Source organism: Leucoraja erinacea, chromosome 24, assembly GCF_028641065.1.
Source record: "Leucoraja erinacea ecotype New England chromosome 24, Leri_hhj_1, whole genome shotgun sequence".
NCBI lineage: Eukaryota > Metazoa > Chordata > Chondrichthyes > Rajiformes > Rajidae > Leucoraja > Leucoraja erinaceus.
Genome location: NC_073400.1, coordinates 16,026,354 through 16,053,456, shown reverse-complemented (window position 1 = coordinate 16,053,456; position 27,103 = coordinate 16,026,354). Strand labels below are relative to the sequence as shown.

General features: G+C 42.8%; 1 protein-coding gene across 1 annotated transcript; it reads left to right on the top strand.

Annotated features, from left to right (window-relative positions):
* Positions 1–1,228: 1,228 nt before the first annotated feature.
* Positions 1,229–26,043, top strand: rnpep (arginyl aminopeptidase (aminopeptidase B)). Its single transcript, XM_055654600.1, has 11 exons — positions 1,229–1,642; positions 5,177–5,317; positions 6,398–6,549; positions 8,306–8,422; positions 17,382–17,617; positions 20,069–20,182; positions 21,308–21,420; positions 22,180–22,288; positions 22,800–23,024; positions 24,734–24,876; positions 25,429–26,043. The coding sequence occupies exons 1-11, from the start codon at positions 1,277–1,279 to the stop codon at positions 25,588–25,590; spliced, it is 1,878 nt and encodes a 625-aa protein (XP_055510575.1). The 5' UTR covers positions 1,229–1,276; the 3' UTR covers positions 25,591–26,043.
* Positions 26,044–27,103: the final 1,060 nt, after the last annotated feature.

The window sequence follows — 27,103 nt, the reverse complement described above, 5'->3', positions numbered from 1 at the left end:
TTTCAAAACTGTCGTACAATTTTTGTTAGTTTTCTTTCTCTGACAGATTCCAAAATAATAAATGGGGGTCAAATGCAAAGATTATAGCGCTCTATGATCTTTGGTCAAATGCGTCCGAGGCATGTGAACATTGATCATTCTTTTAATCTGGATTTTTAACTTATGTATTGTGTTTTTAAAAATATATAAATTATGATGTTTTTATGTGATATACCAAGATTTTATATATATTTATGATATTTAATATGCAATGCATTTATTGTCGACTTCAGGCAGACCAGAGGAGGCAGTCATACCGCCATCCATATCAACGGGACTGAGGTGGAGCGCGTCTCCAGCTATAAATTCCTCGGAGTGCATATCTCGGAGGACTTGTCCTGGTCCCTCAACACCTCCAAGCTGATCAAAAAGGCACAGCAGCGCCTTTACTTCCTTAGGAGGCTCAAGAAAGCCCACCTGTCCCCCCAGATCCTGACCAACTTTTACCGCTGTACCATAGAGAGTATCCTGACCACCTGCTTCACGGTATGGTACAGCAGCTGCACTGCTGCGGACAGGAAAGCACTACAACGGGTGGTGAAAACCGCGCAGCACATCATCGGTGCCCCGCTCCCTGCCATGGATGCCCTCCACCGAAAACGGTGTCTGAGACGGGCTGGGAAGATCATCAAAGACCCCTCACACCCCAACCATGGACTGTTTGCCCTCCTCCCATCAGGGAGGCGGTACAGGAGCCTCAGGTCACGTACCAGCAGGATGAGGAAAAGCTTCTATAACAACACAATCACACTGCTGAACTCGGAGTCCCGACAATAGATTTCTCTGGTCCCTCCGTCCCCCTTTGTTTAATCATTCTGTATTTCCTGATTATTCTGTATCTTCTCTCTTTCTATTTTTTTCTTGTTTTTTCTCTTTATGTACAACTACTACGGACTGACGCAAAACTGTATTTCGTTGTACTGATACTTGTATTTGTGCGATGACATTAAAGTTGAATTGAATTGAATTGAATTGAATTTTAATGTAATGTTGCCCCTTGCCTGGACCTTGAGTCCGTAATAAAGTTTATTATTATTATTATTATTAACATGGGCGGGGGCCTGGTCACGTGCAAGGGGCTGCGAGCAATGGGCGAAGCCACGCGACGGGGGGCAGTTTGGTCACGTGGAGAGGGTGTGTGCGCCGAATCACGGGACGATGATGTCGGTGGGCGGAGCAAGCGAGCGACCATTCGGCCCGCACTCCCTCTGCCACCTCAGTTCCCCCGGCAGCAGCGATGGCGGAGGAAGGTTCGGGGACAGACGCCGCCACGGCCTCCAGTTACGGTGATTTCAACCTACGCCACCTGCACCTGGAGCTGCGGGTGGAGTTCGACCGCCGCCAGCTGACGGGTCGCGCCGTGCTCCAGCTCGGCTGCCTGCGGCCCGGGCAGCAGCTGCTGCGGCTCGACACCCACCCCAGCCTGAGCGTGGAGGTGGTCCGGGCCCGCTACGGCTCCGGGACCCCGGCCCAGACCCTGGAGCACCGCACCCGCCCCTTCACCACCTACGGCTCGGTGCTGGAGCTCACCCTGCCCGGACCCTGCGACCCAGCGGAGCCGCTGGAGGTGACCATCGAGTACACGACCGGCGACGGCCCTGGGGTGAGTCCAGCCGATGGCCTTTCGGCCCACACTCTCTGTGCTGGCAACGCCACTCCAAACAGCTGAAATGTGTAGGAAGGAACTGGTTTACCCCCAAGAGGTGTGAGGCAATGTCCCGAACAGAAACGTGAGCCATTCCTTTTCTCCGGAGATGCTGCCTGACTCGCCGAGTTACTCCAGCATCTGTCTATCTTAGAAACATAAAAAATAGGTGCAGGAGGAGGCCATTCGGCCCTTCGAGCCAGCACTGCCATTCATTGTGATCATGGCTGATCACAGCTGAAGTTCTGTGTGTAATGGACAGGTCATTATGGTCACAAGGAACTTTGAAAGAAGACAAAGACAGAATGCTGGAGTAACTCAACGTGTCAGGCAACATCTCTGGGGAACATGGTTAGGATACTTAAAGAATGGGGAAAGATAGATCAACCATGATTGAATGGTGCAGTGGACTTAATGGGCTCAATGGTTTAATTCTGCTCCTATGAAGGGAGACTTTAAAGTGAAAGCTAGAATGTAAATCCCTACTGCAATCAGTCTGAAGAAGGGTCCCAACCTAAAATGTCACCTATCCATGCTTCATGCCTCATCGCTCCTTATCTCACATCTTTTGTCTTTTCATTTCTAGCCTTGATCCAGCCATCTTCCTTGCAATCCCTTCTCATCAATATCCAACTATCACTTCAAAGTCATTTCATCCTTTTGTGTTGTACCGCCTCATACCACCAGTTTACCTCTCCCCTGACTCTTTGTCTGAAGAAGGGTCTTGCCCAAATCATCGCCTGTTCCTTTTCTCCAGAGATGCTGTCTGAACCTCTGAGTTACTACAGCATTTTGGGTCCTTCTTTCATGTACCACTTTGCCAGACATTTTACAGCACTCTGCCCCTCATCCAACTTTCAACCAGCCCCCCACAATCCCGACCCAAAACGTCAGCTATCCATGTTCTCCAGCGATTGTTCTTGACCCGCTGAGTTACTCCAGCAGTTTGTGTCTTTGTTTGTAAACCAGCATTTACAGTTCCTTGTGTCCACACTGACTAGTTGGTTACCTGTCAACTGTACACAGAACTTCAGTTCCTTAATTGGCATCACGGGTAGATAGAGTGGTCAGGAAGGCTTTTGCTACATCAGTCGGGGTATTGAGGATCGAAGATCGAAGAAATATAAAATTGAATCTGAATCTGAAGTTGGGATGTTATGTGACAGTTGTGTCTTTCTATGGTTAGTTGGAGTATTGTGTTGAAATTTGGCCCGCTTATGTTATTAAGCTGGAGAGTGCAGAGAAAAACGTATGTTTTGAGGATGTTGCTCGGATTGAGCCTGTGCTATGGAGAGATGTTGGGCTGGCTAGGACTTTATTCGTTGGAGTACAGAAGGCTGGGGGCTGATGTTGTAGAGGTATATAACTCGTAAGGGGAATAGATAGCGTGAGTAAGATATCAAGAACCAGACAACATGGGTTTAAGGTGGTGGGGTGGAAAATGTAATTGTAACCTAAGAGGCAACCTTTTCACATAGAGGGTGGAATAAGTTGCCAAATGAGGTAATTATGGCAGTATAATGACAACATTTAATATAAAATTTGACAGATACTTTTGAATAGGAAAGGTTCAGAGGTATATAGTACAAACACCGGCAGGTGGGACAGGTGTAGATGAGGCAGGTAGACACAAAATGCTGGAGTAACTCAGCAGGTCAGGCAGCATCTCTGGAGAGAAGGAATGGGTGATGTTTTGGGTCGAGACCCTTCTTCAGAGGCATCTTGGTCAGGATGGGGAAATCGGGCCGAATGCACAGTTTCCGTGTGGTATCCCTCAGCTAAACATGGACTAAAGAACAATGAAAAGCTTTGTTTTGCATGCAATCCAAACAGATCAGATAATACTGTACGTTAATACAATGAAGTTAGAGCAAACAATTAGAGCGAAGGGGAGATACAGAACGCAAAAGACAGTTCTCAGCATTATAGGATAGCAGTTCCATTGACCTATGCCTTATCATGCCAAATCTATGTTGGAGTCATAGTATTACAGTGTGGAAACGGGCCCTCTGACCCAACTTGCCCACACTGGTCAACATGTCCCATCAACACTATTCTCACCTGTCCTATCTAAATGGCAGCTTGTTCCATATACCCACCACCCTTTGATTAAAAATTTACCCCTCAGATTCCTATTAAATCTTTCCTCCCTCACCTAAACCTATGTCCTCAATCCGCCCACTCTGGGCAAGGGACTCTGTGCCTGATTTATTCCTCCCATCTGTTCTTGTGTGGATAAGAAAGATCTTTCGACACATTTTGAAGAATGAGTTATAATTGGTATCCAGGCTTGCTTTTATCCTGACATCTACATTCCTTTCTGAAAAAAAAACAGATCTAGTAATCTGCTCATTGCTTTTTGAGTGTGTTCACTATGCGTGAGGTTCTGATGTTACGATTGTGAGGGCACTAGAGGGGTGTCATTAACTCAATGGTTAAGCATTTTGGGGTCATAATAGGCACAATATAAATGCAAGATTTTTGAAGGTACAATGGTACAGTGTAACATAGTCATTGTGGTTTTGGGATGCACGTCAGATTTACTTCCGTTATCAGATGCTTTGCATGTGATGCTGACATATTATTTTTAAATGTGCCTGATCGGAGAAAATTACCACAGAATCCAAGAATTGGTACTTTTTAATCACGTTAATTAATAGATTCCCATTGTTGCATTGAATTTATTGGAACTTGTACCACTTAAAAACTGTTGCCTGGAAAACGTAATAATTTCATGCCTTAACCTGCTGCGTGAGTATTTAGTTTAGAGATACAGCACGGAAACAGGCCCATCCGCGCCGACCAGAGATCCCCGCACATTAACACTATCCTACACCAAGCCGATTAACCTACACACCTGTGCCTCTTTGGAGTGGGAAGAAACAGAAGATCTCGGAGAAAATCCACGCAGGTCACGGGGAGAACGTACAAACTCCGTACAGACAGCACCCGTAGTCGGGATTGCACCCGGGTGTCCGGTGCTGCATTCGCTGCAAGGCAGCAACTCTACCACTGCGCCACCGTGACCGCTCTAGTTCCAGAACACGACTGATCCCGTGTGACTGTCATACATTATGGCAATGCCTGATGGTGGCAAGTATGATGCTCAGAGTCTGGACATTGATGTTGGAAGATGCAACATGGCCCTTGTTTCCAACTAAACTTCCTGTCTGTCATTTATTTTACCGTGCAAGCTATTTTCTCTTTTTTGCTTGTGTAGAAATAATTATTTGGAATTCTACTGCTCTAGATATTCACACCGTCCAGTTCAGCCAACTTTTCCTCTGTACTTCTTTCTATTTTGTACCAAGTAGGACTTTTGTTGCCTTCTTCCATGCGTCAAGAGCAAATACTCAGCTTCAGTGAGTTAAAATCAAGAATCAAGTTTTACTGTCATATGTCACAAAACGGAACAAAGAAATTATTACTTGCAGCAGCACAACAGCAATGCTGCATGATAACAACTCATTGCTGTGTTCTTTTTTTTACCAGGTTGTTTGGCTGAACCCAGAGCAGACAGCAGGCAAAGTAAAGCCATATCTCTTCACCCAAGGTCAAGCTGTCTTAAACAGATCTTTCTTCCCTTGTTTTGATACTCCAGCTGTTAAAAGTACTTACTCTGCCTCTATTAAGGTAAGTTTTCAAAGCTAACTCGATTATGTTAGATTTATAATGAATGGGCAAGTGAAGTGTGGCTGGACAGTTTTTGCCTGAAACTATTTATCAAAAGAAGAATATATTGAGCAATCTCACCATGCAAATGCATATGGCTAATTCCTTTTAACTTAAATATGTGTCTGTTTAAATTATTACAAGCCCCTTATTGTTTTCAAAGACTTACGTACAACATATCAGCCTGAAGAAGGGTCCTGACCTGAAAGTCATCTGTCCATTCCCTCCCCAAATGTTGCCTGACTCGCTGAGTTCCTCCAGCACTTGTTTTTTTGCTTAAGATTCCGGCATCTGCAGTTCCTTGTGTCTCTTATTTATAATGTCTCTGCTTTTCTTTGTTCCTAATATCAATGCTATAAATCCACTGGCCAGAGGTATACTTTAAGGAATCCTTTAAGATCTTTACCTCGAAAAGTAATGATACTTTCCGTGGTGTGTTGGATTAGAAACTAAAACCAAAATACTGCAGGTGCTGCAATTTTATGACAAAACTGCAAATAGTCTAAAGCTCAGATCCTTAAGGAGGAGTGTGACTAAATCTGAAAGGGTAGCTCGATTTCTCTTGACTGCCTGATGCTGCCTGACCTGTTTATTTTCCCGTTATTTTCAGTTTCCTTTTGTGAATATTACTAAATATTTATCTGTCAATTTGGGGGGGGGGGGGGGGGGGGGTCAGGCACTATCTGTAAAGGGAATGGTCAGGTGACATAAGACGTAGGAGCCGAACCAGGCCATTGGGCCCATTGAGAATGCTCTGCCATTTGATCAAGGCTGATTTATGTTACCCTCTCCGCCTCAATTCCCTGCCTTCTCCTCCTAACCATTGACATTTTCGACCGAGACCCTTCTTGAAACTGATGAGGGATCCTGACCCGAGACCATTGCCTTTCCATTCCCTCCATTGATGTTGTCGGACCCGCTGAGTTCTTCCAGCACTTTGTGTGTTTTTCTCGATTCCCGCATCTGCAGTTCTTCCTGTCTCCAGGTGATTCTACCTGTTTTTAGACAGTTTCTCAGGTGAATTGTGTAATTGTGTTTCAGGTTCCTGAAGGTTTTACAGCTGTAATGAGTGCAACTGACTGGGAGCATGACGAGAAGGAAAATGTATTCAACTTCAAAATGCGACACCCAATTCCTGCATATCTCATCGCTTTGGCCGTTGGTGACATTGTGTCTGCTGAGGTTGGTCCAAGGTTAGTCCCCTCCTTGATGCTTCTTTGTGGGCTAGAATATAAACATACTCCAGCTATTTTTTTGTAGAAACAAAGATTTTAAAATTAGGTAAGAGGAGGTGTCTGAGAGCTGGCGTCTGGCCTCGGCACGGTAGAGGTTAGCCCTCCACCCTACAACACCACCTCCCTTGTCGACGGGTTTGATGATAATGTCAGGATTGTTGCGAAGTGAGTGAAGGTTGTTCTGCTTTTGCCACCACACGCATTAATTCCATTTGACTACAGAATGGAAGTTATAGAACTTAGAGCAGTACAGCACAGGACCAGGCCCTTCGGCCCACAATATCTGTGCCAAACAAGTTGCCCAGCTGATCTCATCTCAACTGCTTGCTAGTGATCCATATCCCTCCTAAACCATACAACATGTTCCCGATGTTGTGGGAGTCCAGAACCAGGGGCCACAGTTTAAGAATACGGGGTATGCCATTTAGAACTGAGATGAGGAAAATGTTTTTCACACGGAGAGTTGTGAATTTGTGGAATTCTCTGCCTTAGAAGGCAATGGAGGCCGATTCATTGGATGCATTCAAAAGATAGTTAGATAGAGCTCTTCGGGCTAGTGGAATCAAGGGGTATGTGGAGAAGGCAGGAACGGGGTACTGATTGTGGATGATCTGCCATGATCACATTGAATGGCAGTGCTGGCTCGAAGCTCCTGCACCTATTGTCTATGTATCTATGATCCATAACCCTAATGCAAAATCCATGTGCCTATCTAAAAGCTTGTTAAATGCCACTATTGTATCTGCCTTCACCATCACACCCGCCAATGCATTCCAGGCATCTGTATATACAAAAACTTGGCCCACACATCTCCATTATATTTTCCTCCTCTCACCTTATAGCTGTGCACTTTAGTGTTGGACTTATGCTTGTTGCCTTTCCTGAATGATAGTACTACATTCACTAACATCCTCTCATCTGGCTGCTTACCAGAAGTAACAAAGATTGTATACTGTGGACGGCTTAAGTGTAATCATGTGGATGTCTGTAATGAGGTGCCAGGGGAGGTAGTTGAGGTGGGTACAATCGCAACGTTTAAGACATTTGGACAGGTACATGGATAGGACAGGGTTAAACACAGGCTTGCGGGACCAGTGTAGTTGGGACATGTAGGTTGGTGTGGGCAAGTTGGGCTGAAGCGCCTGTTTCCACACTAAATGACTGACTGGATAGCACGCAAAAATAAAATGTTTTCACTTATCTTGATGCATGTGACAATAATAATAAACTAAACCAAAATCTTGATTAATATTCTACATTTGCTCAAAGGAAGAAGAATTACCCTATATTCATGAAACATTGACCTCTTAAATGTTGTGTAACATTAATCAAGCGGGCTCAAAGCTTTTGTATTCTTCTCCACTAAGGTACAAAGGACAGGAGGCTATCTTAACCTAACAATTCTAGAGCACTTTATGGCATTAATGGTCCTCTATCCAGTTAATATTTAAATCAGTTTGACTGTGGCTGCCAGTTTGACCTGTACATCTGATGGATGAATCGCAACCAGGTTTGACATGCTATTGCAAAGTACAGTTTTAACTTGCTGTCTCAGTGTGCAGATAAAGAGGTATAAAGGGTGGTATCTGGTTGCCTCATCTTTATGCCCATGTGAAATGTCTAAATAGGTTTTAAAGGATGTTTGCCACTGAGTAGGATTTTTTTTTCATTGCCTTGTAACTTGTGTATTAAGAGATTTCTATTTCTGGTACAGGAGCCGAGTCTGGACTGAACCTAGCCTGTTAGATGCTGCCAAGGAAGAATTTAATGGTATAATTGAAGAGTTCTTGACGGTCGGTGAGAAGTTGTTCGGAAAATATGTATGGGGAAGGTAAATCTGCCTTTTTGATGTATTATTAAAAATCTTTGTTTCGCCCACAACTAAAGTCATAGAGTCCAACTTTGTCCACGTTGAACATGATGCCCCATCTGCACTAGTCCTACCTGCCTGCGTTTTCACTGCCTAAGAACTTTGCTTTGGATAATCAAGATATTTGGTAATTGATTAATGTCCACAGTTAACAATTAAATTGTTTATGCTAAAATTTATGATGATATTTCCACATGTGAATAATTGATTTTTAAAAATTGACACGTTAACAATATTATTATCTGGAGTGCTGGTATAGATGGGGCCAGTGGCCATTATAACATTTGAAGATTAGATTAGAGTTTTAATCGTGTGCCACATTTTTTTCTAAGTCATTGTTTAATTAATAGTTTATATTTTGTTATATTAGAATTTGAGTTTACTGCAATAAATGGTGATGGGAGGAGTGTGTGTATTAAATTAGACTATAAAGTCATTCATTATTTCTGTGAAGTCAACGTACGTTCAGCTTTTGTACCACTTGCACCAGGTAAACAATGTATAACTCATCAAATGATAAACCTATTGCACAATTGCACACTCTAATTGTGTAGCTAATACACTAGGATTTCAATCGCTGTAGCTAAATAAACTAAATTAAGTGAAGGTGTTGAAAACAAAGGAAAGGAAATCATCAGAGAGAAAAAAAGATACTGTTGGAGTAACTCAGAGGGTCAGGCAGTAACTCTGGAGAACTTGGATATGCAACGTTTTGGGTTTGGACAGAAGAAGGGTCCTGACTTAAAATGTCACCTAGCATGTCTTCCAGAGATGCTGCCAGACCCGCTGAGTTACTCCAGCACTTTGTTGTGTTTTTTTTAATAAACCGGCATCTGCAGTTCTTTGTTTCTCCACGTGAGGTCATTGTGGTTTTATAAGATCCTGGGTTTATTAATATACCTGATCCATGTTCTTAAAAGCATCTGTAAAATAGTGACCCAGAATCAATGTGGCTGACATGGTAGCAATCAAAGCAGATTTAAATTTGTTTATGAATCCAAGCCCGGGCTGTCACTTCAGTTGATCACTTTGGAAAGTTGCAGTGCCATTGAGGTGCAGTTCACTGATGAGGTGATAAGCGGAGGCTCAATTTGCAAGTTATGGTAAATGTTTAAAAAGCACGTACACAAGCATGAAGTACAGAACACAAAGGAAATTGTGTATGTTGATCAATTGTAATCATGTATAGTCTTTCCGCTGACTGGAAAGCATGCAAAAAAAAAAGCTTTTCACTATCTCGATACACGTGAAAATAAACTAAACTAGTCTTTCAATCAATCAATCATTACTTGTCAAAGTTTATCGATTGCAATATTTTCAGCAAATTTCAATGATAGGATAAAGTGCAAGCTTTTTAATTATAAAAACAATGGCTTTTTTCTCAAATCTGGAGTTAATTATAATTTATCCTTCAGTTAGTATTGGTGAAATTAACAGCAAAAGAAGCCAGATCACAAACTATCAATTGTTAAAAATGTTTAATTTTTAATGGGATCATTTTATACTTTGTTATTAGTGTATCAAATCAGAAATTTATTTTTAACAAGATCCAAACAGAATCAGAGGATCTAATAATAGCAAAATATATTGGCAAATGTAGCATTATTTTTAATATTCGAAACGACACCTTATAGTTGACAAATGAAATAGCCATATAACAATTACAGCAAGGAAACAGGCCATCTCGGCCCTACAGGTCCGTGCCGAACAACTTTTTTCCCTTAGTCCCATCTGCCTGCACTCATACCATAACCCTCCATTCCCTTCTCATCCATATGCCTATCCAATTTATTTTTAAATGATACCAACGAACCTGCCTCCACCACTTCCACTGTAAGCTCATTCCACACTGCTACCACTCTCTGAGTAAAGAAGTTCCCCCCTCATGTTACCCCTAAACTTCTGTCCCTTAATTCTGAAGTCATGTCCTCTTAATATAACTCCTCTTAATGTCCTCTTAATATAATGATGAATGAATCTCTTTATTGTCATTGCACATGGTACAACAAAATTTAAAAGTCAATCCAACGGTGCGATTCACAAGAACAATTTTAAATATATAAGAAAAGGTAAAAATATATACATATAAAAAAATTACAGATAATTTTTGCCACTAATTTGCCATTATGAGGTATTCGGTGTTGTACAGTTATATAGTAGTGCAAATGGTTAAGTACATTCAGGATGTTTTTAAGGTGCTTGTGAGTAAGAACCATTCAGTTCAATGAGTGATATTTCTTATTTTGCATTGTTAAGTTCACGTATGGCTATGGGGCAGAAGCTGTCTCTGAGTCTGTTTGTGCGAGTTTTGAAAGACCTGTACCGTCTGCCAGAGGGCAGCAGGTGGAACAGGTTGTGTCCAGGGTGGGAAGGGTCCTTCAGGATGTTGGCTGCTCTGCCAAGGCAGCGAGAGCTGAAGATGTCCTTCAGGGAGGGCAGTGGGCAGCCAATGATTTTTTTGTGCGATGACCCTTTGAAGGGCTCTCCTGTCCGCTGCAGAGCAGCTGGCATACCATGTGGTTATACAGTACGCCAGCACACTCTCGATGGAGCAGTGGTAGAAGGACACCAGCAGCTTCTCCTCCAGGTTGTTTTTCCTGAGGATCCTCAGAAAGTAGAGTCGCTGCTGGGCCTTCTTGACTGCTGTGGTAGTGTTCGTAGTCCAGGAGAGATCCTCCGTAATTTGTGTGCCCAGGAATCTGAAGCCTGAGACCTTTTCCACACAGTACCCATTGGTGAATAGGGGTTTGGGGGCTGCACTGTTCTTACGGAAGTAATTTATTTTGTTTTTGTGGTGTTTAGGATGAGGTTGTTGTCTGAACACCACGCTGCCAGACTTTGGACTTCCTCCCTGTAGGCTGTCTCATCTCCTCCTGAGATACGTCCAACCACAGTCGTGTCGTCCGCAAACTTGACGATGGTGTTGGTGGAGTGGGCGGGGGCACAATCGTGGGTGTAGAGGGCGTAGAGGAGGGGGCTCAACACACAACCCTGTGGGGAGCCGGTGCTGAGTGTGATGGGGGTGGAGAGGTGATGGCCCAGTCTGACGGTCTGGGGGCGGTTAGACAGAAAGTCCTTGATCCAGAGGCAGATGGGTTGGGAGAGTCCTAAATCCATGAGTTTGGTGACCAGTCTGCTGGGGATGATGGTATTGAAGGCGGAGCTAAAGTCAATGAAAAGCATCTTCACATAGCTCCCCTGGTGTTTGAGGTGGGTCAGTGCAGTGTGAAGAGCAGTGGCGATGGCATCCTCAGTGGACCTATTTGCTCTGTAGGCAAACTGGCGTGGATCGAAGGTGGGCGGGAGGCTGGCTTTGATGTGCTGCTGGACCAGTCTCTTGAAACACTTCATGATGACTGGTGTGAGAGCGACCGGTTGGTAGTAGTTAAGGCCGCTGATAACAGGCTTTTTTGGTAGTGGGATGATTGTGGCAGACTTCAGGCACGGTGGGATGATGGATTTGGACAGGGACAGGTTGAAGATTTTCGTGAAGACCTCGGAGAGCTGGTCTGCACATTCCTTCAGAACCCTTCCTGTCACGCCATCCGGGCCAGCAGCCTTCCTCGGGTTCACCGCCCTGAGCACCCGCCTCACTTCATGCTCCTGCACAGTGAGGGTGTAGTTGTTGTTGTTGGGGGCTGGTGGGAGAATGGTGACGAGCTCTTCTGGTTCTGCCTCGAAGCGAGCAAAGAAGCAGTTCAGCTCCTCTGCCAGTGAGGCGTCGCCATCGGCCGTCGTGCTGTTGCTGGGTTTGTAGTTGGTGATGTGCTGGATGCCCTGCCACACCCGCTGTGGATCGTTGTTGTTAAAGTGGTCCTCTATCTTCCTCTTGTGGGCCGCTTTGGCATCCCTGATGCCTTTCTTCAGGTTGGCTCTAGCAGCGCTGTACAGTGTGTACTCCAAGTCCTGATTTCCAAAAATGTCCTAGTTTGTCCTTTCAAAGCAGTCCTGTAGCTGTGAGGAAGCTCCTTCAGGCCACGTTTTAACAGTCCTGGTGGTGGGTTGAGCTTTTCTCCTGAGGTGGGTGTATGCTGGTGCTAAGTGAATGGATAGGTGATCCGACTGGCCTAAGTGTGGTAGTGGTTTGGCTCTAAACCTCTTCTTGATGTTTGAGTAGGCCTTGTCTAATCTATTTTCTCCCCTGGTGGCACATTTGATGTGTTGTTCAAACTTGGGGAGAACTGATTTTAAGTCTGCGTGATTGAAATCACCAGCTATGATATGGGCTGCTTTGGGGTAGGTGTTCTGTTTGCTGATAGCGCTATGGAGGTAGCCTAGGGCTATGCTAGCATTAGCATCCAGTGGGATATACACAGCTGTAACTATGACCACGGTAAACTCACGTGGAAGGCCTGCATCTAACTATCAGGTACTCCAAATCAGCAGAACAGTGTCTGTCTATGATTGTGGTATTGTGCACCAGTTGTTGTGAACGTAGATGCATAACCCCCCTCCTTTGCTCTTACCGGAGTCTTTGTTTCTATCCCAGAGAAATGCTGTGCGGCCTGCTAGCTCAATGGCTCCGTCTGGTACAAGTGCGTGTAGCCACGTCTCTGTTATTAGCAGAATGCAACTGTCCGCGATTAATTTGTTTGCGGCGACATGTAGTCTTAGTTCGTCCATTTTGTTGGTGGATCTGGCATTGGTGAGAATGATGCTGGGTAGCGGTGGTTTAACATAGAAACATAGAAAATAGGTGCAGGAGTAGGCCATTCGGCCCTTCGAGCCTGCACCGCCATTCAATATGATCATGGCTGATCATCCAACTCAGTATCCTGTACCTGCCTTCTCTCCATACTCCCTGATCCCTTTAGCCACAAGGGCCACATCTAACTCCCTCTTAAATATAGCCAATGAACTGGCCTCAACTACCTTCTGCGGGAGAGAATTCCAGAGATTCACCACTCTCTGTGTGAAAAAAGTTTTCCTCATCTCGGTCTTAAAAGATTTCCCCCTTATCCTTAAACTGTGACCCCTTGTTCTGGACTTCCCCAACATCGGGAACAATCTTCCTGCATCTAGCCTGTCCAACCCCTTAAGAATTTTGTAAGTTTCTATAAGATCCCCCCTCAATCTTCTAAATTCTAGCGACTACAAACCAAATCTATCCAGTCTTTCTTCATATGAAGTCCTGACATCCCAGGAATCAGTCGGGTGAACCTTCTCTGTACTCCCTCTATGGCAAGAATGTCTTTCCTCAGATTAGGAGACCAAAACTGTACGCAATACTCCAGGTGTGGTCTCACCAAGACCATGTACAACTGCAGTAGAACCTCCCTGCTCCTATACTCAAATCCTTTTGCTATGAATGCTAACATACCATTCGCCTTCTTCACTGCCTGCTGCACCTGCATGCCTACTTTTAATGACTGGTGTACCATGACACCCAGGTCTCGTTGCATCTCCCCCTTTCCTAATCGGCCACCATTCAGATAATAATCTACTTTCCTGTTTTTGCCACCAAAGTGGATAACCTCACATTTATCCACATTATACTGCATCTGCCATGCATTTGCCCACTCACCCAGCCTATCCAAATCACCTTGCAGCCTCCTAGCATCCACCTCACAGCTAACACTGCCCCCCAGCTTCGTGTCATCCGCAAACTTGGAGATGTTGTATTCAATTCCCTCGTCCAAATCATTAATATATATCGTAAATAGCTGGGGTCCCAGAACTGAGCCTTGCGGTACCCCACTAGTCACTGCCTGCCATTGTGAAAAGGACCCGTTTACTCCTACTCTTTGCTTCCTGTCTGCCAGCCAGTTCTCTATCCACATCAATACTGAACCCCCAATACAGTGTGTTTTAAGTTTGTATACTAATCTCTTATGTGGGACCTTGTCGAAAGCCTTCTGAAAGTCCAGATATAACACATCCACTGGTTCTCCCTTATCCACTCTACTAGTTACATCCTCGAAAAATTCTATAAGATTCGTCAGACATGATTTACCCTTCATAAATCCATGCTGACTTTGTCCAATGATTTCACCACTTTCCAAATGTGCTGCTATCCCATCTTTAATAACTGATTCTAGCAGTTTCCCCACTACTGACGTTAGACTAACTGGTCTGTAATTCCCCGTTTTCTCCCTCCCTTTTTAAAAAGTGGTGTTACATTAGCTACCCTCCAATCTTCAGGAACTACTCCAGAATCTAAAGAGTTTTGAAAAATTATCACTAATGCATCCACTATTTCTGGGGCTACTTCGTTAAGTACTCTGGGATGCAGCCTATATAGCCCTGGGGATTTATCGGTCTTTAATCCATTCAATTGATCCTAACCCACCACTTCCCAGCTAACCTGGATTTCACTCAGTTCCTCCATCTCATTTGATCCCCGGTCCCCTGCTATTTCCGGCAGATTATTTATGTCTTCCTTAGTGAAGACGGAACCAAAGTAGTTATTCAATCGGTCTGCCATGTCCTTGTTCCCCATGATCAATTCACCTGTTTCTGACTGCAAGGGACCTACATTTGTTTTAACTAATCTTTTTCTCTTCACATATCTATAAAAGCTTTTGCAGCCAGTTTTTATGTTCCCTGCCAGTTTTCTTTCATAATCTATTTTCCCCTTTCCTAATTAAGCCCTTTGTCCTCCTCTGCTGGTCTCTGAATTTCTCCCAGTCCTCTGGTAGGCTGCTTTTTCTGGCTAATTTATACGCTTCATCTTTTGTTTTGATACTATCCCTGATTTCCCTTGTTATCCACGGATGCACTACCTTCCCTGATTTTTTTTTTGCCAAACTGGGATGAACAATTGTTGTAGTTCATCCATACAGTCTTTAAATGCCTTCCATTGCATATCCACCGTCAACCCATTAAGAATCAATCGCCAGTCTATCTTGGCCAATTCGCGTCTCATACCCTCAAAGTTACCTTTCTTTAAGTTCAGGACCCTTGTTTCTGAATTAACGATGTCACTCTCCATCCTAATGAAGAACTCAACCATATTATGGTCACTCTTGCCCAAGGGGCCACGCACAACAAGACTGCTAACTAACCCTTCCTCATTTCTCAATACCCAGTCTAGAATAGCCTGCTCTCTTGTTGGTTGCTCTCTCGTTGGTTTATGTGGTTGTTGCCTTAGCCTAGCGAGTAGCCCGGACCGGCGACCACGCTTTTGTTTCCTGTGCCTCCTCCGTCTCCGGCGTTTGCTGGGGCCGACAACAATCCACGGAGAGCCCGGTGTCCTGGCTATCTCCTCCGGTATGTTGCGTGAATGCAGAAAAACACTCTTAACTGCCTGTTTACACTGTAATCCGATAATCAGAAGATCCTGTCGGCTGAAGGTGAGATTTGCACGACAAAACGTAACATTGTCAAACAGACATACAAACAAAAACGCACAAAAAAAGCACCGAAAGGGAGAGCTTCGAGCCGCTGCGACTGTGCGCGCCACCATTTTCCTCTAGAGCAGTATCTTTGCAATGTACTTGATCTCAATGTATGAAGGACATTTAGGAGAATGTAAAGCTTTTTTGCAACAGGATACTGTGCATTTAAAAAGAGCCACTCAGAAGGTTTAATATTCTTCTGTAGTAACCTGCCTTTATTTTCCTAGTTTGTGGTTTTTGTATTGTGTAGTTTTGTTTTTTTGTTAAGTAAGTTCTTTGTTGAGTGTATTTGCAGGAATTGTTCTTGCCTGACAGGGCTAACCGGTAAGCATATATTTTTAAACTTTGTTCTTTTAAAAAACAGAGTTGGTAGGGAAGGGGAAGATGTGTTGCAGACAATAAAGGTGACACTCCTTTACAACAAAGAAAATGAAAATAAAATACAGCAGATGCCATTAGTCTGAAATAAAAACCGAAACTGCTGGAATTATATTGGGTTGTTTCTAAGAACAAAGAATCAATTACAATAAAAGGTCATTGATTTGTCATGTAAATACTGCTTCTCTCAACATATATTGTCCAAGCAGTTTTCAGCAGTTTCTGTTTTAGTTTAAGCACAAAAAATAAACAGGGAGTCTCTCTCAATTGCAATGATAATGACCTCACCTCAGTTCACTGCTGGAGTTTATTCAGAAACGGCAGTATTTTTTGTTTTACTTTGTGCACTATGCTAGAACAAATGGTTAATTGGAGAGAATCATGACTTGCAGATGCTGTTGGGCAGGAACAAAAGGACACTAAGTGCTGGAGTAACTCAGCGGGTCTGGCAGCGTCTCTGGAGAATCCTTCTTTATATCTCATCTAACGTAGACCAATTCAATTGAAGATTTAAATATTTAGGTTTTGCTTTAAGTTTAGGTGTATTATTGTCATGTGTTCCAAGGTACAGTGAAAAGCTTAGTTCTACCTCTTATCTTCCAGCTTTCTCCCTCCCCACAATCAGTGTCAAGAACGATCCCGACCTGAAACCTCACCTATCCATGTTCGTAATTAAGCCATTGACTCTACTCCACAGTTCAATCATGTCTAATCTATCTTTCCCTCTCAACCCCATTCTCTGGCCTTCTCATAACCTTCGACACCTTTAATAATCAATAATCTGTCAACCTCCACTTTAAAGGGGTGGCATGGTGGTGCAACGGTAGAATTGCTGCTTAACAGTGCCAGACACTCGGGTTCAATCCCGACTACGGGTGCTGTCTGTGTGGAGTTTGTACGTTCTCCCCGTGACCGTGTGGGTTTTCTCCGGTTTCCTCCCACGCTCGGGTCGTACAGATCTGTAGATTGATTGGCTTCAGGAAAAATTATAAATTGTCCCTAGTGTACAGGGATCACAGGTCTACACAATCTCAGTGGGCTGAAGAGCCTGTTTCTAAACTATCTCTAAACGTAACTAAACTAAGCTTCAGAGATGCTGCCTGACCTGCTGAGTTACTCCAGCACTTTGTGTCCTTAATTCGGAATGGAATAGTTTTTTATTTGCATTTTAAAACTTGACCCTATATGTCTTGTAACACCCATAGGTATGACCTGCTCTTCATGCCGCCGTCGTTCCCATTTGGGGGGATGGAGAATCCTTGTCTTACATTCGTCACTCCATGTCTGTTGGCTGGGGACCGGTCATTGGCTGACGTCATCATCCATGAGATCTCTCACAGCTGGTTTGGTAACCTGGTCACAAACGCCAACTGGGGAGACTTCTGGCTAAACGAGGGATTTACAATGTACGCCCAGCGGAGAATTTCCACCGAGATTTACGGTACGTATGTTGTGGTGGTCGGAAAAAAAACCCGGTTTGTCATCTTTGAATGTGGATTTAGATCTTAATCTTTTTGAGCGCATCCCATTGAAACATATTCCCCAAAGCATTCATACCCTCTTTTTTGAAGATTTGAAGCTACTGTGGCTTTTTGAGTCATTTAATTTGTGTATTAAAATATAAAGATCACACCACAATAGCACAAGTGAAAGTAAATGTAATATACAACAGATGCTGCATATCTGAAATAAACACTGCAACTGCTGGAAATATTCAGATTATTTCTGAGGAACGAGATACAATTACAATTAAAGGTAATTGATATGAAATGTAAATACTGCTCCTCATTTTAGCACATAATGTCCAACTTGTATTTAACAGTTTTTGTTTCAATTTCAGCACAAAAAATTGCCTCTTAATTGCAATGATAATCTCTCACCTCAGTTCACTGCTGGAGTTTATTCAGAGACTGCAGTGTTTTTGATTTACTTTTTTGCACACTGTTGGAGCAAATGGTTAATTGGGGAAAGTCACGCGACTCGGGAGTCTCCATCGAGACGTTCTGGAACAGTTTAGTTTAAAGCTCTAGTTGAAGAAGGGTTTCGGCCCGAAACGTTGCCTATTTCCTTCGCTCCATAGATGCTGCTGCACCCGCTGAGTTTCTCCAGCAATTTTGTGTACCTTAGTTTAAAGCTCTGCTCGGTGCTTTTTTTAGTTTAAAGCAGAGGCGCAGCATGGAAACAGGCCCATCAATCACCCATTCACCCAGTTCTGTTATCCCACTTTTGCATCATCCACTCCCTACACCCAAGGGGCAATTTTATACACAATTTTATACACAAACCCGTACATCTTTGGGATGTGGGAGGAAATGAGTACCTGGAGGAAACCCACGCAATTACAAGGAGAGCATGCAAATTCCACACAATCAGCACCCAAGGTCAGGATCAAACCTGGGTCTCTGGTGCTGAGAGGCAGCAGCTCTACCAGTTGTGCCACCGGATGCCCTTGTGCGCTGCGACAATGCCCATGGTCAGGATGGAACCCAGGTCTCTGGCACTGTGAGGCCGAGGCTCTGCAAGCGGTGCCACTTTGTATGTGTACCACATCTAAAGTCTAAAACTAGATTTTCAAATGTTTAGAATTGTTGATTTTACGTTTTTAGTTATTAGGATATTAAATTAGTAGATTGTCAACAAAATTAAAACAGAAGAGGGGTATATTAATGGAAAAAAATGTTGATAAATATTGCTTAATTTTTAATTGATATTCATACTGGCACCTTTTTGTTCACAAATAAATTACCAGGCCTGCCCGTGTTGTTTGACTATTCCACTGCGTTGACCACCTCTAAGCTATTTATGGGCCTGACCACCTACTTTAATTAATAAATGTTGGGGGTTTTTTTGCAATAAAACTAAAATTTTTAATTAAAATCTAACTTTTACATTTTTTTAATGGTTTTTAGTATGCTGCAGCATCGCCAAAAAAAACCTTAATTGGTTTAAGATTCTGGCCTGTTAATTTCATTTTGTATGGTTTTGGTTTTCTGTTAAGGAAGTTCTTTGTTTATGGTGTATGGTGTATTAGGTGTATTTGCAACATCTGTTGCGGAGATCTGTACAGGTTCAGTTTTGATCGTGGCAAAGATAGGCAGACACCGACTAACAATTGGTAATTTAAAATAGAAAGTAATACGACAGATGTTGCAATTTGGAACAAAAACAGAAATGCTGGAAGAACTCAGCTGATTATGCCGCATCTGTGGTAAAGGAAACTAGTTTACCTTTCAGGTCAAAGGCCTTTCATCAGAACAATTAGTGATTCCTCCACTTTAGTACGGATTTGAAGTCTGTTGTTCCAGGGTTACTTCTCAGCAATTGATGGGGAGAAACATACGAACAATTTGTCTTTTTTTGAACACTTTGATGTAGAAGGGAAAATTTAATGAAAAATTATCGTTGCAGCATTGCATTCAACAGATAGGAAAGGATAAATCCAGTCTAGTTCAAAAGGCAACTAAGTGTCAGCGTCAGTTTCTTCATTCTTTTGCTGTTAAATTTACTCGTGCCATTTTGCTGAAAAGACTGCATCTTACAAATCAATGGCTCAATGTCCCAAAGTACAGTGACATTCATTTATGTAAACAGTTAAGTACAAGTATCACTATTAGATACATCATAGATAAGCATCTCAGATACAGTACAAATGTATAGCTGTAGGCCATGTCCGGTCCACGTGCTTGACCTTTTGGAGATGCGCCCGATCCATCCGAGTTCCAGGCTCTGCCGGGCCTCTCACAGCCCACTGCGTCGAGGTGCACTGCACTCCCAAATTACTGACCCATTACAGACAAGTCTTACCATGTGTAGTTTTGTGGTTGGGTGACACTAATAAGCGTATCATCAGGGTACATGTTCTGTGCATTTACTCGTAAAGTTTGTACCTTAGGTGCGGCGTACACGTGCCTTGAAGCTGCCACAGGGAGAGCCCTCCTCCGTAAACACATGGATAACACCGGGGAGAACCATCCCCTCAACAAGCTCAAGGTCAAAATTGAACACGGTGAGTGCTCACAATCTGGGTCTATATATGAATGTATATAATCTATAGAAATTAGTTTGGAATCCTGATTAAAATTGCTGCTTCAAAATCATTTTTCTATTGCAAATGAAAAAAGCAAGTTATGTGAAATTATTGAAATTGATATTGAGTTTAAAATTATGTTTAGTTTAGAGAGACAGCCCGGAAACTGGCCCTTCGGCCCAGCCAACCAGTGATCCCCATACACGAGCTCTATCCTACTTGCCAGGGACAATTTACAATTTTTACCAAAGCCAATGAACCTACAAACCTATATGTCTTTGGAGTATGGGAGTAAAGCGGAGCACCCGAGGAAAACCCACGTGGTCACAGGGAGAACGTAATCTCCATGCATACAACACCCGTAGTCAGGATCTAACCCAGGTCTCTGGCGCTATAAGGCAGCAACTCTACCACTGCCCCAAGTGCCTTGATGGAAGGTGAGACCCTGTTGGAGCAGTGAAGGCCGCACTGGTCACAGTGGAAGTGGGACAGTGACTTGCAGGCCAGGCAATTGTTAGCTCAGGGTGGCCCCTGTTGACCACCAACATGTCCACCAAGCCTCTTCATCCAGTTCCCTTTTTCTGTTCGATGACAGAGCTGTTCAGTTCCTCAGCAAGGTTACCACAGCAAGATAAGCTGATGTTAACTACAGATGTTTGCCATGTTTCCTAACAAAGTAGAAGGGGACCATTTCAGTCCATATTGTCGACACTGGCTCGCAGAGCATATCTAATCGCCAATAATTTTCCCAGTAACCATTCTCTCTAACTTCTCAACTTCCCCATGCTTTCATAAGTTCTAAGAGCAGCCATTCAGCCCATCAAGTCTACCCTGCCATTTATTCATGGCTGCGCTGTCTTTCCCTCAACCCCACTCTCGTGCCTTCACTCCATAACATCGACACCTTTACTAATCAAGGATCTGTCAATCTCCGCCTTAAAAATTCCATTGAGGTGGCCTCCACAGCCGTCTGTGGCAAATAATTCCACAGATTCACCACTCTCTGACAATTATGTATGGTGTAATTATTTGTTGTTATGTCAAACTTAGCATTTGGTCTGAAAAAATCAACCAAGAATGCATTTATCATTTATTCCATTTTAGGGATCGATCCGGATGAGACCTATAATGAAACTCCCTATGAAAAAGGCTACTGCTTTGTATCATATTTAGCTCACCTTGTGGGTGATCAGAACAAATTTGATGCTTTCCTTCGGGTAAGAATTTGTGAAGTTTATTGCAAGCGCAAATTTTATTTTTATAAACAACTGGTAGATACTGTGTTGCATATCTAACCCATTGTTAGTCAGTTTTAAAGAAACTAAATCATTTCTAGAAAAGACAGCGGGTCAGGCGGCATCTCTGGAGCAAATGGATAGTTTCAGTTCATAAGTAATAGGAGCAGAATTAGGCCCATCAAGTCTATTCAATAATTTATCTCTCTTTGCCTCCATCGGGACCCTTCTTCAGACTACCCTGGCCACACGCGCATTTTACTCCTGCCATTGGGAAGTATAGGAGCCTGTACACTGCAACATCCACGTTCAGGAGCAGCTTCCCAACAACTATTGGGCTATTAAACACTACAACTTCCAACTAAGCTCTGAGCAACATAGACTTGGTAGCATTGTCTTTGCCTTTGCACTCTTATTGTTTGTTTTTTATACTGAGCTTTTTTATGGTGGTGTTTAAAGTACAATGTTTGCAAATCTGTTATGCTACTGCAAGAATGAATTTCATTGCTCCGTTTAGGGACATATGACACTCTTGACTGAAGCTGTTTAAAATCACTGCAGTTCCTTGCTGGAAACGGGGTCAAGAGTCAAATCAAGTGTTTTGTGGTCATATGTCCCAGATAGGACAAATACATTTTTACTTGCAGCAGCACAACAGAATATGTAAACATAGTTCACATCGGATAATTTGTACGCTGCCCAGTGTACAACTTTAACTTGTCTCCAAATTGTTTACTCCAGGCTTATGTGGACAAGTTCAAATTCAAAAGTATCGTGGCAGAAGATACTTTAAACTTTTACCTAGACTATTTCCCAGAACTCAAGAAACAAGATGTTGAAAAAAGACCAGGTAATGCTATTTTATTGAAGAATGTTTAATTCTTTTTATTCCACCTCATCATCCCTTTCACTGAAGGGGGGAGTGATGACTCACTAATTTAACTAAAAAACAAATCCAGTTGGTTCAATGTTTTGCTTCCACAGCTAGAATCTATTCCCAATCCACTGTGTGATGGTACAATTTCTCATGTGTTTTGCTCATGATTAAGTCTCTGAAGTTCTTTGTTTACTTTATCCTATGATTCTTAATTAATATACATTCTCCAACCTTGCCTCAAAGATAGACACAAAATGCTGGAGAAACTCAGCGGGTCAGACAGCACCACTGGAGGAAAGGAATAGGTGACGTTTTGGGTCCGAACTCTTTAGACTCCTGTTTCTGAAGAAGGGTTCTGACCCGAAACGTTACCTATACATTTTCTCCAGAAATGCTGCCTGACCTGCTGAGATACTCCCTCATTTTGTGTCTATCTTCGGTACAATAGCAATAACAACTGAACTGTCTAAATTTTATTTTTAAGGATTTGAATTTGACAACTGGTTGAATACTCCTGGATGGCCGCCGTATCTGCCAGACCTTTCTTCTGGCGATACTCTCACGAAACCAGCAGAGAGCTTGGCATTGTTGTGGTTTGCTGCTGAGCTGAACATAGATGCAATCAAAGCAGTTGATCTGTGCTCATGGAAAACCTACCAGATTGTCTACTTCCTTGATAAACTACTGGAAAAGTCCCCCTTGCCTCCAGGTATTCCATGATTAGTGACAAAGTTTACAAACAAATATTAAATTCTTATCATCCGCTATAGGATGTCGTTAAGCTGGAAGGGCGCAGACCCACGACTATGTTGCCAGGACTCGGGCCTGAGCTATTGGGAGGTTGGGCGGGCTAGGACTTTATTCCTTGGAGCGCAAGAGATTGAGGGGTGATCTTATAGAGGCATATAACATCCTAATGGGAATAGATAGGTTGAATGCAGTCTTTTATCCAGAGTAGGGGAAGAAAAACAGAGCGACTCGGTTCAAGGTAAGAGGGGATAATTATTAGGAACCTGAGGGGCAACATTTACCCACAGGGTGGTGGGTATATGAAATGACCTCGCAGAGAGGTAGTTAAGGCAAGTACTGTAACAACATTTAATAGACATTTGGGCAGATACATGGATAGGAAATGTTTAGAGCGATATGGGCCATACGTGGCAGGTGGAACTGACATAGATGATTAACCTCGGTCGGAATTGACAAGTCGGGCTGAAGGGCCTATTTCCATACCCCATAACCAGAGCTGTCAAGTTTTGTCAGAGCATTTCGGTATTCTAGTACCTGAAAATCAGTATTTTGCTGAGGAAATCAGTATTTTTACAGTGCCAATTTGCTGAAAAAAGTGTTTTTTTTAAAAATGTGCAGTCCTACCCATGTAAGAGTACAAGAATGCATAACTTTGCTACCAATTGACTTGTCTTTTACGCACCTTACCTGACTGCATTCATTGCCATCACTTTGAATACTGCTGTTTGAACGGCTGCTTCCTGCTTTTAGATGCCTGAGGATGACGTGGAAGCCATTTTGGAAGCCTCCTTCTCCCTTCCTTGCTCCCTCTTTCCTCTGTCCCTCCCTCTTTACCCATTTCCCTCTCTCTCCTTTTTTTTCTCCCTTATTCCCTTCCTCCCTCTCCCTTTTTTTCTCCCTCTCTCCCCCTTGAGCCCACCCACCGTTTTGTAAAATCGAGGCCAATCCCAATGTCATTGCAATCCCACTGGTAACCTTTCACCACTAGGATTGTCCAGAATTCTACCACTGCCTGAAAAATAATCAAAGGCTCTACTACCGCTGAGGTAGAGAATTCCAAAGACTCATTGTTATACGAGAATTTTCCTGAACAGTCTGTGACCCATAGCGCTCCAGTTAATAGCGCTATTTTAGTCTGTGACCCATAGCGCTGTAGCCGACAGCTCTTCGTTTAAATTCCCACGTGTTAAACTGACAGCGCTTTGTTTAAACCTGGAACGGGACAGGCAGCGACTCTGGAGAGAAGGAATGGGTGACGTTTCTGGTCGAGACCCTTCAGGCTAAACTGAACTCCGTAATAAATAACACAAAATCATACATCTGTATTTTAATCGCATTTCCGTACAAAATATACGGAAATTCCATACTACTTGGCAGCTCTGCATAACCTCCTACTGAATAGTGCAAATTCATTTTAAGACAGATACAAATGATTTTTACTACATTTGTCCAAGTGAAGTAACGTTCTATTTATTATAAATATGCCCTTAAATTCAGATATCATAGATATTTTCAATTCCAGATATCTATATTTCTGCCAAACTCGATGATATTCTATACGATTGCTCTTCATTATTAAAACGCCCAGGATAAACTTTTTGCTGTAAATATTATAACACAAGAAGCAATGACCAAAAGGAATAAAATATGAAATGCCATTTTCATTAGGAAATACTGAGAAGCTCGCTGAGATGTACCCAAGTATCTCCAAATCCAAGAACGCAGAACTGCGTTTTCGCTGGGTACAGATTATTGTGAGAAATAACTATGAAGATGCATTTGATGAACTCCGAGACTTTCTGCAAAGTCAGGTACATAAGTAATTATATGTAAGCTGATGGTCTATTTGTTCCATAAAATGAATGTTCAGTCATAAAATGTAACTTCATCGAGATATGCTTGTGTAGAATGCTTTAACATGGGCAAAATTGTTAAAATGCCATTGTCCTACAGCTTGCTCTGAACATTGGACCCTGAAAACATTGGTGATAGTTTTACTGTCTTAGACCGATGTCAGAAGGGAGCAAAAAACTGGAAAAGAGAGGAGGGGGCGGACACAGTGGCAGAGCAAGCTCCAGAGGCCCGGGTTTGATCCTGACCTCGGGTGCTGTCTGTGTGGAATTTGCATGTTCTCTCTGTGACTGCATGGTGATCTGGCTCTTCCTCCGTCACCCCAAAGACGTGCGGATTTGTACGTTAATCGTCCTCTATAAATTGTCCCTGGTGTGGGGAATGGATGAGAAAGTGGGAAACAGAACTCGGCTGATCGATGTGGACCAAAGGGCCTGCTTTCATGCTCTCTTTAAATTAAACTCTTTTGCTTGTAGTAAATTACAGTAATGCCTCTTTCTCTCCTGTCACAGGGTAAACAGAAGTACACAGTTCCTCTTTATCGAGCCATGTGGACAGAAACCGAGGGAACACGCAAACTGGCACAGGAGATTTTTGCAACTACAGGGAACCAACTCCACCAAAACGTGCAACGTTTTGTGAAGAAAATCTTTGTTCCAAACATAGATTCTTAAGAGGGAAATTTAAGAGCTAATTGTTTCCAGCTGATTTTTGAATATTATGCTCTGTTTATATCTCGGTAAACTTGTCTTTCAGATTTAAATCAATCAGTACTTTCGCAACTGTCATATGATTTGTGTTAGTGTTCTTTCTTGGGCAGATTCCAAAATAAATGGAGTTCAAATCTGATTGTATGTATATCTTGCAATACCTTTGAATTACAAATGTTTTTTTACAGAAGCATAAATATTCTGATCTGAGGACTAATTAATGTTCTGTGCCTCATCTACTTGGTGTATTTCTATTACTTCTAAATCTTTGGAAATGTTTATATTAAGTTTTACTGTAAAGTGAGGCCAGTATATAATCACAGAACATGTTTTGATTGTATGCACTCAATGATTAACTTGCTGTTCACAGAAACAAACCTGGAATCAGTACAAAGAATAAAGGTGTTTTCAATTTAATTTATCTTCTCTACAACCACTGAGTTTCTCCAGCATTTTTGTGTACCGTTGATTTTTCCAGCATCTGCAGTTCTTTCTTAAACATAAACTGGACACTTCAGCTATTAAGGTTGATTTAATTAACTAAAGCTAATGGTGGAATTATTTTTCTTCCATTAGTGTATTGCATCCTATGTGATGGCAGATCAACAGGAATTACCGTAATGTTCCAATTGCCATAAAAACAGACTGTAATTTCTCTCCCCAGCCCTTGGTTTGTTTGGGTCATTGTTGATACTTGACAAGGAAACATAATCAACAGAACTGTTACCCCAAAACCTGAAATGAGGAGGCAATAAGAGTTTGACTGTAATTCACAATTGGAGTAGGAATGCCTGGTTGTGAGCTTCTTGACCAGTAATCTTCCCAATTGTGTTCTCAAGTAGCATTCCTCCAGCAGTGTGGCATTAACACGGCCATTCTGCAGGCAGGCTCCTCAAACGAACAATTCCTTTAAATGGACAGGATTGGCAGCAAGATATTATTAACATGTTTTGCTTTTAATATTCTTTGACCATACTATTCTGACATTGAACAGGAATGAAAGCCGGATAAGCTAGGGATCGTGAATCTGCTAGTTGAGTCTATCCCCCACCTTTGTTTTGTTAACTCCAACACCACCTCCTTAATATTGGATGCACGGACCTGGGTTTTCAGTTATAAAATCCTGATTCGCAAAAAAAATTATAAATTAGTAGTATATTTAGCTGTTAAAAAGCATTGCTGAAATTCAATAGTTGTACACTAAACTATTTTGGGTGTGGCGCGGTAGTAGAATTGCTGCCTTACAGCACCAGAGTAACTTCCTGAGTATGGGTACAGTCTGGACGGACTTTGTACGTTCTCTGAGATCGCATGGGTTTTGTCCGGTTTCCTCCCACAGGTTTGTAGGTTAATTGGCTTCTGTAAATTGTCTCCAGTGAGTAGGCAGGGTGCTCGTCGTGGACTTGGTGGGGTGAAAGGCCTGCTTCCATACTGAATCTCTAAAGCAGGGGTTGGCAATCTACGGCCCCAATGCGGT

Coding starts and splice junctions, on each gene's coding strand:
- rnpep (XM_055654600.1), top strand. CDS start 1,277: ATGGCGGAGGAAGGTTCGGGGACAGACGCCGCCACGGCCTCCAGTTAC. Junction 21,421..22,179: donor AATTTGATGCTTTCCTTCGG/GTAAGAATTTGT, acceptor TGTTTACTCCAG/GCTTATGTGGACAAGTTCAA. Junction 23,025..24,733: donor AAAGTCCCCCTTGCCTCCAG/GTATTCCATGAT, acceptor CATTTTCATTAG/GAAATACTGAGAAGCTCGCT.